At 33.4% G+C, this 13,203-nt stretch overlaps 1 protein-coding gene across 1 annotated transcript in view; it reads left to right on the forward strand.

The window, feature by feature from the left end:
• The window catches only part of DYNC2H1 (dynein cytoplasmic 2 heavy chain 1), a 400,170-nt gene that overhangs the window by 95,447 nt on the left and 291,520 nt on the right, over nt 1-13,203 (forward strand). The window contains exons 48-53 of the mRNA XM_082626481.1: nt 1,335-1,465; nt 2,712-2,960; nt 3,468-3,576; nt 6,482-6,595; nt 7,602-7,744; nt 12,001-12,085. Of these exons, the coding sequence (XP_082482607.1) occupies nt 1,335-1,465; nt 2,712-2,960; nt 3,468-3,576; nt 6,482-6,595; nt 7,602-7,744; nt 12,001-12,085 (831 nt within the window). The remainder of the gene's footprint in view (nt 1-1,334; nt 1,466-2,711; nt 2,961-3,467; nt 3,577-6,481; nt 6,596-7,601; nt 7,745-12,000; nt 12,086-13,203) is intronic.

A 13,203-nucleotide genomic window follows, 5' to 3' on the forward strand; every position in this document is an offset into this window, starting at 1 on the left:
AGTTCAGCCAAATTGAAGCCAAATTGCACAGGGCCTTGATTAGGAAAAGTTTTTTTTTTTTTTTTTTTAAGGCAGTGGGAAGCTATATGTGATATTGGGTGCAGTGGTACTATCAGATTTTGTTTTCGTGTTTGTTACTCTAGTAGCAGTGAGGATATATTTGATGGAGTAAAGGCATGTAGCAGGGATATGAGGTAGGAGGATGCTGCAATAGTCCAGCTGAGAAATGATGAGACATGAAGATAATGAGTTCAGTTTTATGCATGTGTTTGAATGTTTGCAAGCTTTTTGAGTGTCTTTTGGGAACCTACATAAAGTTTATCAGTTCTGTGAGGGCAGAAATTATGTTTGCCTTATTCATTACTTATCTCTAACAGGAAGTACAATGTTTAAATACAGGTCTGTGATAGATAAGTGTTTAATGAATGAATGCATGAGTTATATGTCATTAAGCAATTGGAAATATGGGACTAGACTAGAGCTGGGAGACTTGCCTAGAGATACGTAGCGAATCGGTTTTTGGTGTATATTTAGATAGTTGATAATCTAATCCACAGAATAAGATTAAATAATTCCAGGGGAGTATTTAGAATTAAAGCATAGCAGGCTGAATTTGGATCCCAGTGAAAATAAAAATATAAGGGATAAGTAGAAAACTGAAAAGGAGTAGGTGTTGTGGCTTGCTGAGCGTGGTAATATAGATTCAAGGAAAAAAGCTCTATTAAGGAGATGCACACAAGTCATATTGGGATAATGACTACAAAGAAGGTTTGGATTTTGCAATTAGGGTAGCATTGTTGTTCCCAAATAAGAGTTTAGTATAGTGGTTTTGGCAAGTAGAAGATAATGTGAGAAATATGATGGAGAAAGAAAGAAGAACATGAGGTAGCTTGGGGTCTAGGGAAGGTAGGACTGTTGCTGAGCGCAGCATATGACAAGGAGGATACTGATGGAACAGTCTCCCAGAGGAATTGGGAGGCGAAAGCTTCAGTAGAATGGTGAACAGATTTTCCTTGTGTGGTAACAGGAACACTGCTGTAGATAAATTTAAGGGAAGTTTGTGGGATTTTTATTTTCTAATTAAAATTTGGTTAATTTTTCTTTTATTTTAGAAGTTAGGGCTCTTGATCATATTAGTAAATCTGTGTTCTTTTTCAAGAATAATTTTGAGATTGTTTTATTTTTTTGCCAATTCAAAGTAATTAATCTTTGCCTTTCTGGGGATGTTCTTATTTGGACTAATTAAGTTAAAAACAGTTTAGTGTGAAATATATCTACTGATGCTCCCATTATGATTAACACACATAAAACAAAAATATCTTTCATTTCTACAGATAATTTCTATGTTACATGGGGAGCTCGACATAATTCAGGAATAAGGTCAGCCCCAGGACAACCTTTGCCTCCACATGGAAAACCACTTGGAAAACTAAATTCTGCAGATCTTAAGGATGTTATTAAAAAGGTATAATATGAATCATGAATTTGAATTGGGATTTGGTTATGATTAAAGCCATTTTCAAAATATTTATTGTAAGTTTTTTGCGGGCATGAAGTGAAAGATCTTAGAATAGGCAAAACCAGTTCGTATCTTTTGGAATTTAGCCCAATGTGGCAGATCTAAGTAGGTGCACATGCACTTACACAGATTAGTGTAAAATTGCTAGGATACATGCTGGAAAAAGGTATCTGAGGTTGGAACTATTAAAAAGGCTTAATATTAATTGGGAAATATAACTGCTAATATTATATTAACAGTTAATATAATATTAACTGCTCATTCTAGAACAGTGGTCTCAAACTTTAGTGAACATTAGAATCACTTTGAGAACCAGAAAATATTGATGGGTGGGTCCCATCTGGAAAAGTCTGAATTCAATAGGTACTAATCTGAATCTGAAAAAATCAGAAGAGAATCCAAATTTCTGAGAGGCTTCCAAATGATGTTGATGCTGCTGGTTCACTGAAACTTTTAGTAGCACTGTCCTATGGAGTTTTGTTTGTTTGTTTGTTTTGTTTTTGAGATTAATTATAATAAGAAGAAACAGTGTTATATATGATTGCTTTAAAAATTAATATTTATAATGGAAGTTAGTATGGATTTTATATCAAGAAAAGTCTTTCATGGTCTAGTAAATTTGTTTGCCTGGAATGAATATTGAAAAGTTTGGGAATGTGCGAAAGTTGTTGAGTACATGAAAGCTGTCCTTTCTCTCTTTCTTCACTCTATCACATAGCTCCTGGCAAGGCATACTACCTCTTTGTGGGCTCTTGATTCATTGCTGAGCTGTGCGTAACAACAAGAGTTCACAAAATATCTTTAGGCAGTACGTTTTGAGAGTTTGGGGATTGTTTTATAGTCTGTGCACACTGATTTGATGTGTAACAAGTGGTAAAAATTTGAGAGCTTTTGAAGTCTTTATAATTAACCTGCTATCTTACACTGCTTTTTCCTAGTTATATTAATGGTGTTCAAAAGTAACTGACTATTGTGGACCCATGAACTTGTTTGACATCATGTAAGTTTTTCCTTAGAAAGTGCCATACAGCTGGATTACTGGATAGATAAAAGAGTATGAGACAACATGTATTTACTTAACCCCTTTTCTTGAGGACACCAAAAATATAATCTCTTAATCTAGATAACTAACATTTTATTATGTAATTTGGACTTATATTAATTATATAATATGCTTTGTGATCTTTTGAAGGGTCTTATTCATTATGGACGAGATAACCAGAATTTAGATATTTTACTTTTCCAAGAAGTCCTGGAATATATGTCTAGGATAGACAGAGTGCTGAGTTTTCCTGGAGGTTCACTTCTGTTAGCAGGATGCAGTGGTGTAGGTCGTCGGACCATCACTTCTTTAGTCAGTCATATGCATGGAGCAGTGCTGTTTTCACCAAAGATTTCCAGGGGATATGAACTGAAGCAGTTCAAAAATGATCTCAAACATGTGAGTGACTCACAGTCTTTTGTTTTATTTGGTTTTAAATCACAGTTAGTTATTCTAAAAGCCTTTAAAGACATTTAAATCTCTGATATGCAACATAGTCTTTATTTTAATTTTGATGATTGTTTTCTCCATGATTGTTACAAAATTATGTTTTTAGCTCTCAGCACCCCAGATTATGGGATGTTATATGGAAAGGTAAGATAAACAAAAAGATGGCATTTAAGACATATGTAGATATATTTAAAATTATCCTCTAGCTTTTAATGTCCTAGATGTAAAATAATTAAATTTCCTTCCAGTAGTATTTGTTTATGAACTGGATTTACTTTCCAAACTATATGGCTAAATTTTGATTATTCAGTGGATTTACTTTCTAAACTATGTGGCTAAATTTTGATTACTCAAATATCAATTAATAAAAATAACTTAGTTTACATACAGAATGAAAGTTTTTACCTGTGCCAAAAATATTTAATGGATACCAAAATGTATTTTCTTATTGTGCAGGTGCTACATCTTGCAGGTATTGAAGCACAACAAGTAGTTTTACTTCTTGAGGATTATCAGTTTGTACATCCTACATTTTTGGAGATGATCAATAGCCTTTTGTCTTCAGGCAAGTAAATAGGTTCGATTTAAAGAAAATAAAAGTAATAATGTAAAAATTATTCAAGTAAAGTGATTTTATATAAAATTATGTTTCAGAGAACACTTGGCATAGCTTTTACTAAAGTGACATGGGATTAAACATTAAACATGCTAACAGCAGGAGAATTGAGAAACCCTGTTTTTATAAAACCAAGAGATTGTGGAATTATATAAAAATGATTAAATATTGAATATTGATGAATATACTGGAAAATTGGCCCTCTTACACACTTTTGGTGGGACTATTATCTGTTATAACCTTTTAGGAAAGTTGTCAACCAGTACTTATTTAAAAAATGTGTTACACCGGGCTTCCCTGGTGGTTCAGTGGTTAAGAATCCACCTGCTAATTCAGGGGATACGGGTTCAAGCCCTGGTCTAAGAAGATCCCACATGCCGTGGAGCAACTAAGCCCGTGCGTCCCAACTACTGAGCCTGCTCTCTGGAGCCCGTGAGCCACAACTACTGAAGCCTGCGTGCCTCTTGTTCCGCAACAAGAGAAGCCACCGCAGAATAGCCCCTGCTCGCTGCAACTAAAGGAAGCCTGCGCGCAGCAACGAAGACCCAATGCAGCTAAAAATAAATTAATTAATTTAAAAAATGTGTTATACCTTTTGATATAGAAATTATATTATGTGTAGAAATTTAACCTATAGAAACAAAAGAACTAGTATTTAAGGAAATATGTAGTATAATTTGTAATAAAAATTTGATAGAACCTCACTGTCCATCATTAATGGAATAATTGAATAATTATAATATGGCCTTAAATGTGGTTATATAATAGCAGATATATTTCATGTATATGAGGTCTCATATTTCTCGAATTGTGTTATATTCTTGTTGTCTCTGGAGCCACCTGACCTTTTTGGTGATTTCCTGAGGAGAATACCTGCAATTTCCTGCAATTCTTCCTTTTCTGAAGAATTTATGAAGTTTATTATAATCTCCTTATAATGCATAACCACTGTTAGTAGAATTAGTATGAGGTAGCTTCGTTTTAAACTTGGACTAAGAGTATTTTGTTACTTGAATACAAAATAAACCTTGTTAAAAGCTAGTTTCAACTATATGAATTGTTCCATTCTAGGAACCCGAGGACAAAATTTGCATGATGCTCATGTTCCACTCAGGTTTTAATAAATATTTGTTTTGTATCCTGCTAGGTAGACTCTGGGATAAAATAGTCTTTTTTTTTTTTTCAGAATTTAATAGCTTTGGTTGAAGGAAACATTTTATTTATAAAGTGACGTATCTACACTTTAGTGCCCAAATGAGAAAGACTCTAGTTACACAAGTGGTAGGTCAATTTCTGTCAAAGTGAAGGGAAATGGTATAGTGAAAGTGGTATGTCTTGAGCAAGCTTGAAGTGTTTGCGGCCCTTTTTATAAATAATCTCTTCTGATTTTTTAGGTGCACATTCCTGCATATTGCTTAAATTGTCACTAGATGGAGACCTTGTTCACTTTGGCTGAGATAAACTTGTAGGCCAGATATATATAGGGTTTTTATTTTGGTTTTAATTTATGAAAGCAAACATCCAGATAAGCATTAACCCAGTAATTATTTTTATTGTAAGATAAATTGGTCTTTTTATCAAGATATAATAGCAAAAATCATAAATAAAGTTAAATTTTGGTAAAGTTAAATTTTGACAACATTTCTGGCAAAAAAAGTATTTGAAAAATACTTTCAGAGAAAGTACTCAATAGACCTTTTTGTCTCTTTTTTATATTTCAAATTCTTATTCCCTATAGAGGATGTAAATAGAGCTAGCTTTCTTTACCAAATTTAAGAAATCAAGGGTATCTTGGTATGGCTGAAATTTAGAGGAAGACATAGAGCACGTTTATGTGTGTATGTGTTTGAATATTTACATGCTTGGTGGTTGGGGAGCAAGCAGTCTGGTACCTCTGAGATGAGCCTAAAGAAAAGTAGGGATTCAGACTATGTTGGGCTCTACATGAATGCAGCAAAAGAATTTTCATTTAATCTTACAGTTTCTTGTGAACTACAAATATGTTGGTTTAACAAATATTTATTAAATAACTGGATTTATGGTGGTGAACAAGACAAGCTTCAAGCCCTGTATCAAATTCTTATAGTCTTAATCACCTTTGATTTGATTTTCATCATTCTGTTGTATAGTAGCAGGCCACGACTAGTTCTCCTGATTTCTAGTACAAGTTAATTCATTCATTTGATAATTCGTTTGTTCATTTATTTAACAAGTATTTATGTTTTAGATACTTGCTAAGAATGCCCTAAGGTTAATATTGATCATGATCAAATATTTGCCCTCTGGGAATTCAGAATCTAATTGGGCAGGAAAGAGAAGTAATTCATTCATTATTAAATGATGTGGTAAATGCTAAACAGTGATGTTTGGGTACTATACACAAGAGAAAAGAGTGCTTTACCTAGCATGTGGGTATTCAGGAAAGTCTCATGGACATAGCAGTTGACAAAGTAGTGTCTTGAGGGATAAACAATGATCTTAGGGGAAGATAAGGGGCAGAGGAACACTGTGAGTATAATATTCCAGGAAGAAGGAGTATTTCATTAAATTTCTGGAACACAAAGAAGTTCATTGAGGCTAGAATACAAGATCTTGTGGGGTTGGGGTAGAGAAGGACTTGGAAAAGCAGATAAATGGCTAGATTATGAACTGTAATTGTTTGCTTAATCAAATGGAAGGCTATAGATGTCGATTTGTGAATAATATAGAGGGTGATAGGGTTTGTTTATTTTTGAAAACAAAACTTGAATAACATCAGATTATTTGATACAAAAATAGAAGCATTGTGTGTGTAAAATGTGTTTTTAATTAGTGTAATGCAGGTAAAACTCAAAAGAAATGTAATGTTCTGTAGGTGAAGTTCCTGGACTCTACAGTCTTGAAGAATTAGAGCCCTTGCTGTTGCCTCTTAAAGATCAGGCTTCACAGGATGGTTTTTTTGGACCAGTCTTCAATTACTTCACATATAGTAAGTGACATAGAATTCATTAATCTAAACTATGTTTCATGTGAAATAAATACCATTTAATTTGCCTTATTTTTCTTATTAGCAAATAAGTAACAAATAAGTAACATAAAGGCTAACCTATAATAAAAACAAGTTAGCAAAATTTTAGTGAAAGGAAAGGGTGAAAGTATGGTAATGTTCTTTGGAATATTTACTTTGTTGCCTTTGTTTTCATGTGGTGAAATTTGTGCTTTAGTACCCCTATCTTAGAGAATTATTGAACTATTTAGATTGTGCCAGACTCTGTAGTGTTTTTCTGAAACTAAAGAAAGTTTGATTATTACAGAAGTAGTTTCATGTGCACTGTAGATATCTAAAATTGATAAACAAAAAATAAGGCAATGGTGGCAGCACCCAGACATGACTATTACGTTGATCTTTATTTTTCTAAAAGAACATTTATTATTGATGAAATAGAGAAAGTTGTTAAAGGGCTACACTCCCTTCTGTCCACTTGAAGTTTACAGGGAAATTCTACTACACCTTTAAGAAACAGATCATCTCAATGCTATTTTAAACTGTTTCAGAACATAGAAAATAAACGAAAGTGTCCAAAATCCTTTTTACAAAGGGAAAATGATATTGACATTGAAAGAAGGAAAAGGTATTTCTCCTAAAAGAAAACCAGATATCAGTTTTGTTTGTGAATATTGAAACAAAAATCCTTGAAAGAAAAATTACAAAATAGAATCCAGTATCATATTTGAAAAGTAACAGCAATATCATACCTGTCTGGATCTTTTATCCTAGCATACACACACACACACACACACACACACACACACACGTATTTTTTAACCAAAATAAAAATTATACTGTAATACTGTTTCATAGCTTGTTCTTTTTATAAACAGCTCCTACCATCTCATTTCAAAACATTTTAATTTCATAAAACCAGACCATATATAGGTTTCTTCAATTATTATTATTGTAATATTCCAAGAGTATAATTTTCTTATTTTTTTAGGAATTCAGCAAAACTTGCATATTGTCTTGATAATGGATTCTGCAAATTTAAACTTCATAATAAACTGTGAGAATAATCCTGCTTTGCATAAGAAGTGCCAGGTGTTGTGGATGGAGGGTTGGTCAGATAGCAGTATGAAGAAAGTAAGTTTAATGTTTAAATATGGAAGTAAAAAGTAAGCACATTTTTTTTAAAGGTATTGATTGTCACAACTTCCCTTTGGTGTTTATTATAATATTACCTTAATTGTGGCACTGAAAATCTCTCATAAGTTTGAAAATAACTCTTTTCTTCATACTCTTGTATTTGGTAGTTTAGTTGAGTATAGAATTTTAGGTGGAAGATTATGTTCTTAATTATGTTCTTAATTAAGAGATATTATTGTACTTTAAAAATTTTATGCATTTCATTACTTAGCCTATGATAGGCTAGCTTATGATAAAAATATCACAGCAATAATATTAGCTGTTGTTTAAATTAAAATTTAGATACTTTTTAAAATATCTCTCATTGCTATGATATGTGTTCAGAGGGGGATGAGTTTAAAGTGAATTCATAGCACCATCTCAGCTGGAAGCCTTTTATATTGCTTCATTTGAATGAATAATAATTTTCAATATGGTATCTTTGAGTGATACTCATATTCTCAATCGTTCATTTCTTTATTTTTGTATAGTAGAAGTGCAGACTAATGCCTGTCATGATTCAGAGGAAGGAGTGTAATTTGAGATAATAGACAAGGTTTTAGAGTTGAGATGATATTTTAGTTAGATTTCAGTAAGTAGGTAAAGGAGAGGAAAGTTATTCTAGTCTGTGGAGGCCAATGAACAAGAGGTATTCATTAAGAAGTAGTAATTATTGGGTGCCTAATACATGCCACTATTCTACATATTGGGGATATAGCAGAGAAAAAGACAAAAGTCCCTGCCCTCATGGAATTTACATTCTTTTGGGGGATATTTGGGGGGAAAGCTTTCTAGGTGAAGAACCTGAGATGAGAGCATGCCTGGTGATTCTGAGGATCAGCAAGAAGCCAGTTCATTTGTAACAGAGCGATCAAGGGGGAGAGTAGTTGCAGATGAGGTTAGTGAAGTAAGAAAGGTTAGGGTAGGGCTTTGGATGCTATTATAAGGATTTTGGCTTTCCTGAAAACAAGTAAGGGATCCCTTGGAGGCTTTTGAGCAAAACTATTCTAATGTTTTAATGGTAATACTCTGGCTTCTGAGCTGAAAATAGACTATAGAAGACAAGGGGGAAGCAGTCATAAAGCTATTGCAGTAATCCGGCGAGAGACAAGGATGGCTTGCTCTCAGGATGTAGTGGTAGAGGTGGTGAGAAGTGGTAGATACTGGGTATGTTTTGCAGTAGAAGTGATAAGATTTGTTGACAAATTGTAATAAGGTGTAAGGAAAAGTGAGGAGTTAAGGATACCTCCAACTCTGTTGGCTTGAGCACCTGGAAGGATGGAATACCTGTCAGTTGAGGGGAGACTCTGAGAAGAACATTTTGGGAGGAGAATATGAGTCTTTAAGTTTTAGATGTGTGAAATATGAGGTGTTAGACATCTGAGTTGGAAGATTGAGAAGACATCTGGATATATGAGAACAGGGGAAAAGGTCATGCATACAGGTAAAATTGTGGGAATTATCAGAGTATAGCTGGCATTTAAAGCTGTGAGAAAAAATATCACTAAGGAAGTGAATGTTGGCAAAGAGAGGAGAGATGCAAAGGGTGAACTCTGGGACACTTCAACATTAAGAGGTTGAGATGAAGAACAGGAACCAGCAAAGGATACTGAGAAGGAACTGCTAGGGAAATAGGAAAGCAGGAGAGCGTGTAGACAAGTGAAGCCTAGAAGCCAAGTGAAGACAGCATTTCAAAGGAGTGAGGAAGGATGAATGGTGACACATGAAGGTAGACAAGGCCTGGGAACTGATCGTTGCATTTAACAGCATGGCGTTCATTAGTGACTTTGATAAAGCAGTTTCAGTTAGTAGTGGAGAAAAAACATATTGAAATGTGTTTCAGAAAGAATGAGAAGAGTGGAGAGTGAATATGGTCACCTCTTTTGAGGAATTTTGTTATAAAGTAGAAGATAAAAATGGATCAGTAACTGGAGGAAGTGGGGGTTAAAATGTTTTCTTTCTTTTTTAAAAAAAATTTAAGTTGAGACAAACTGTAGCATTTTCATACACTGTTGGGAATGCAAAAAAGAAGCAAAACATGTATGTTACATGAAAGACGGGAAAATTGCTAGAGCAACATCCTTGGGTAGTAGACAGCATATGGGTCTATTGCACAAATGAAACGATTAAGGATAGGCCTTTGCTTGTAGAACGGAAACATTATCCATAGTAACAGGAAGGGAAGCAGAGTACAGGGGCACATTTCCAAGTAGGTGGGCAAGTGTGGTATGGGAAGTTTTGGACACTTCTGGATGTTTCTATTTTCCCAATGAAATAGGAGGTAAGATTATCAGTTGAGAGAAAAGTTGAGGGAACAGATTTTGGAGTCTTGAAGAGATATTAGAGGATATGCAAAATAGTAGTTTGGAAGAGGGAAAGAGTGAAAGGTTTAGGAGAATGGAGTATAATAGCTAGGTAGCATTAAGGGTTCACGTGAGGTTAGCAATTATAAAGTTCAGTTAGGCCAATCAGCATAGTTGTGTGTTTTTTCTCCAGTTACATGTGCACTCATAGGTGCAGACCTTCAATAGGTGGTGACTTGCATTTAACCAGTATTGGGGCTTTGCTTTGCTACTCGAGTGTGACAAAGCGAGTGAAGGCCAAGGGAGCTGAGAAGTTATGGTAGGAAGATGGTGAATGACAGTATAAAGGTTGTTAAATTAATAGATTGTAGGTCTTGGTGGAGTCTGAGGATGATTGACATTGCAAAGGGAATGAGCTGGGAAGACAGGAGTGTAGTGGTAGAAGAGTGGGATGTTTCAAAGTGAGATTATTAAATGATTTCAGTTACTGTTAATGACAAGGTATCAGGATGTGACCCTTTGAAGTGGGGGTGAGTGGCTGGGAAAAAGGTGATAGAAAACAGGAGAAGAATTCAAGGAATCGAGAGGTCAGGGTATTAATAGGAATCAATAGGGTTAATATACTTATTCAATTCTTTTTGGAAAGTGCCATTTTTATCCCCAAGGAGCGAGAGTGGAGGCAAAGGGGAATGTGGGTAAATCCAGGCAGGAAAACTTTGCTAATGTAGAATATCGTTTAGGGACAGAATGTTTCCCACACCTCCCAGCTTTATTGAGATATGATTGACACATAAAATTTTATATATTTAAGGTATACAACATGTTGTTTTGTATATTTATATGTTGTGAAATGATTACCACAATACCCCTAACTAACATAAGGGATAAACTTACTTTTAAAGAAAGTAAGTTTCCAAAGAAACAAATTTCCATTGATTTAAAAGTGTATATTTAAAATATTCTCACAGTTGCTTAAGTGTTTTTTCAGAAATCAGTGAAGGTATTTGAAAAAAAAAATTCTTTGGCTCAAGAACCATGGCACTTTCAAACTCTCCATTAGTTAAGGAATCTTTTGGCTTAATGGTTTATTCAGTCTGAGAAATTCAGAAAATTATTTTTTGACCTAATTACCTAGATTACTTGTACTTCCTCTTGTTAGGAATGTTAACTGTATCAGATGAAAGAAGTTGAAGGTTTTGGCTTAATTTTAAAATTTCAGAGTTCTACTTATTTATTTTCTTTTTCCCAGAAATAGAGTTTAAAAAATTTTTTCGTATATTTTAAAATGTTATTCTTTTTATAAGATTATAATATTTTCTTTAATAATGATGATATCTGTTCATGAAACTTAATTTTCTTATTTGTGATAGTGGCAAAAACCTAGCTATAGACAACAGTTTTTAGAATCATCAATTATGTTGATAGCAGTTATGTTAATTATCAATTATGAAATTATTTTTGTTTAGTTTTAGTTATTTCTTATTTAAGAAAGCTAAGCTTCCTTCCTATTCCTTATGCCATGAAGGCATTTTATTAGTTTGATGCCAAATAAAACATTTATTTTATTATTTTACGATTTTAAATGGCATCTGTGATTATTTTCTAATTCAATCAAAAATGTTATTTTCTTCATTTCAAAAAATCTAATCATTTTCCAAGCGAGATGTTGAAACTTTCCTATGTACTATTAATTTGCAATAAATTGATTGTTGATATGTGTCAAAATCTTGACTAGGAAATAATGTCCTCTAAAGAATCCTAGAAGAAAAGTCCAATTGAGACTGTTTTTTTTTTTTTTCTTCTTTTTTTGGTGTGTGTGTGTGTTAAAGGTTTTTTAGCCTCTGATATTGGATTTACTTAAACTTTTTTCATACTGAATTGAGGTTTAAAGAAATGTTCTTCCTATTTTAGATACCTGAAATGTTATTCAGTGAAACAGGTGGTGAAGAAAAATATAGCGAAAAAAAAAGAAAAGAAGAAAAGAAAAAAATTTCAGGTAGTATTTTGATGAAATTGATTTTATCTGATTTTTATTGATGAAATAATTCCTGATTTCTAACGTTATAGATCCATTAAAGATTCATGATGATTATGAATTGGAATAATGCTAAACTAAGTTAGATTTCTTTTGATGCAAACTAAACTTTAAAGCCCTCGTTTTTAAAACTAATGTTTATGTCATTTCATATAGGACCTAACAGCATATCTATTGTTTAAAATTAAGACATTAAAAATTTACATTTTTGACCCAAATGATCTAAAGGACTTACTTATATAGGGTTTTGGGCTAATAGCCTAAACTTTTCATATTAGCTTATCACTTAGATATGTCAAATAACTCAATTCATATGCAAAACTGTGTCATGATTCTTTGAGTGTGGACATAATATTTTCTTAACTATAATGTTCTCATTATTTTCTCCATTTCCACATTAACTTTGAATGTGGTCTTTTTCTTTTATACCATAACATATTTGTTCATTTATTTAATCTAACCACCTAATTATTAAATATTTATTCAACTTGTTTTATATTAAGTACTGGACTGGATACTGGAGGTGACTTAGGATAATCTAGTGATAGCAAGAAATATGTTATATATAAACATAAAATTTTGCTATAGCAGGGTAAGTGATGGTAGAAGTTTATATGAAGTACATTGGAAAGTAAAACCTCTACCTAGCAGATACTAAAGGAAATACACATTGCCCAGACAGGCAGTTTGGGGAAGGTCATTCTGGTTAGAGTTACTAGCATGGAAAAGGCTTGAAGACATAAAATAGGCATTTTTATAGAACTATAAATACCCTGAAGGGCTAAGACATAGGATATAATAAATAGTAGAGTACTAGATGAAGAGAAAAAGGTAGGCAGGGTTGGGTAAGGAAGAGCCTTCCATGTCATGCTAAAGAAGGAATTTGGATTCTGACTTGTGGGTGATTTGGAATAATTGAGAGATTTTTGGTAGAGATGTAACCATAGGCTTGTTTTAGAAACATAAGTCTCTGTGTCTACCCCTTTCTTCAGTTATGAAAAATAGATTGCTGTACAGAGAAACCAGAGGTACTGTAGACCAGTATAGAAGGCTATTGCCTTCTAATCTAAGAGGAAGGA

Source organism: Mesoplodon mirus, assembly GCF_964341445.2.
Source record: "Mesoplodon mirus genome assembly, chromosome: 7".
Classification (NCBI taxonomy): domain Eukaryota; kingdom Metazoa; phylum Chordata; class Mammalia; order Artiodactyla; family Ziphiidae; genus Mesoplodon; species Mesoplodon mirus.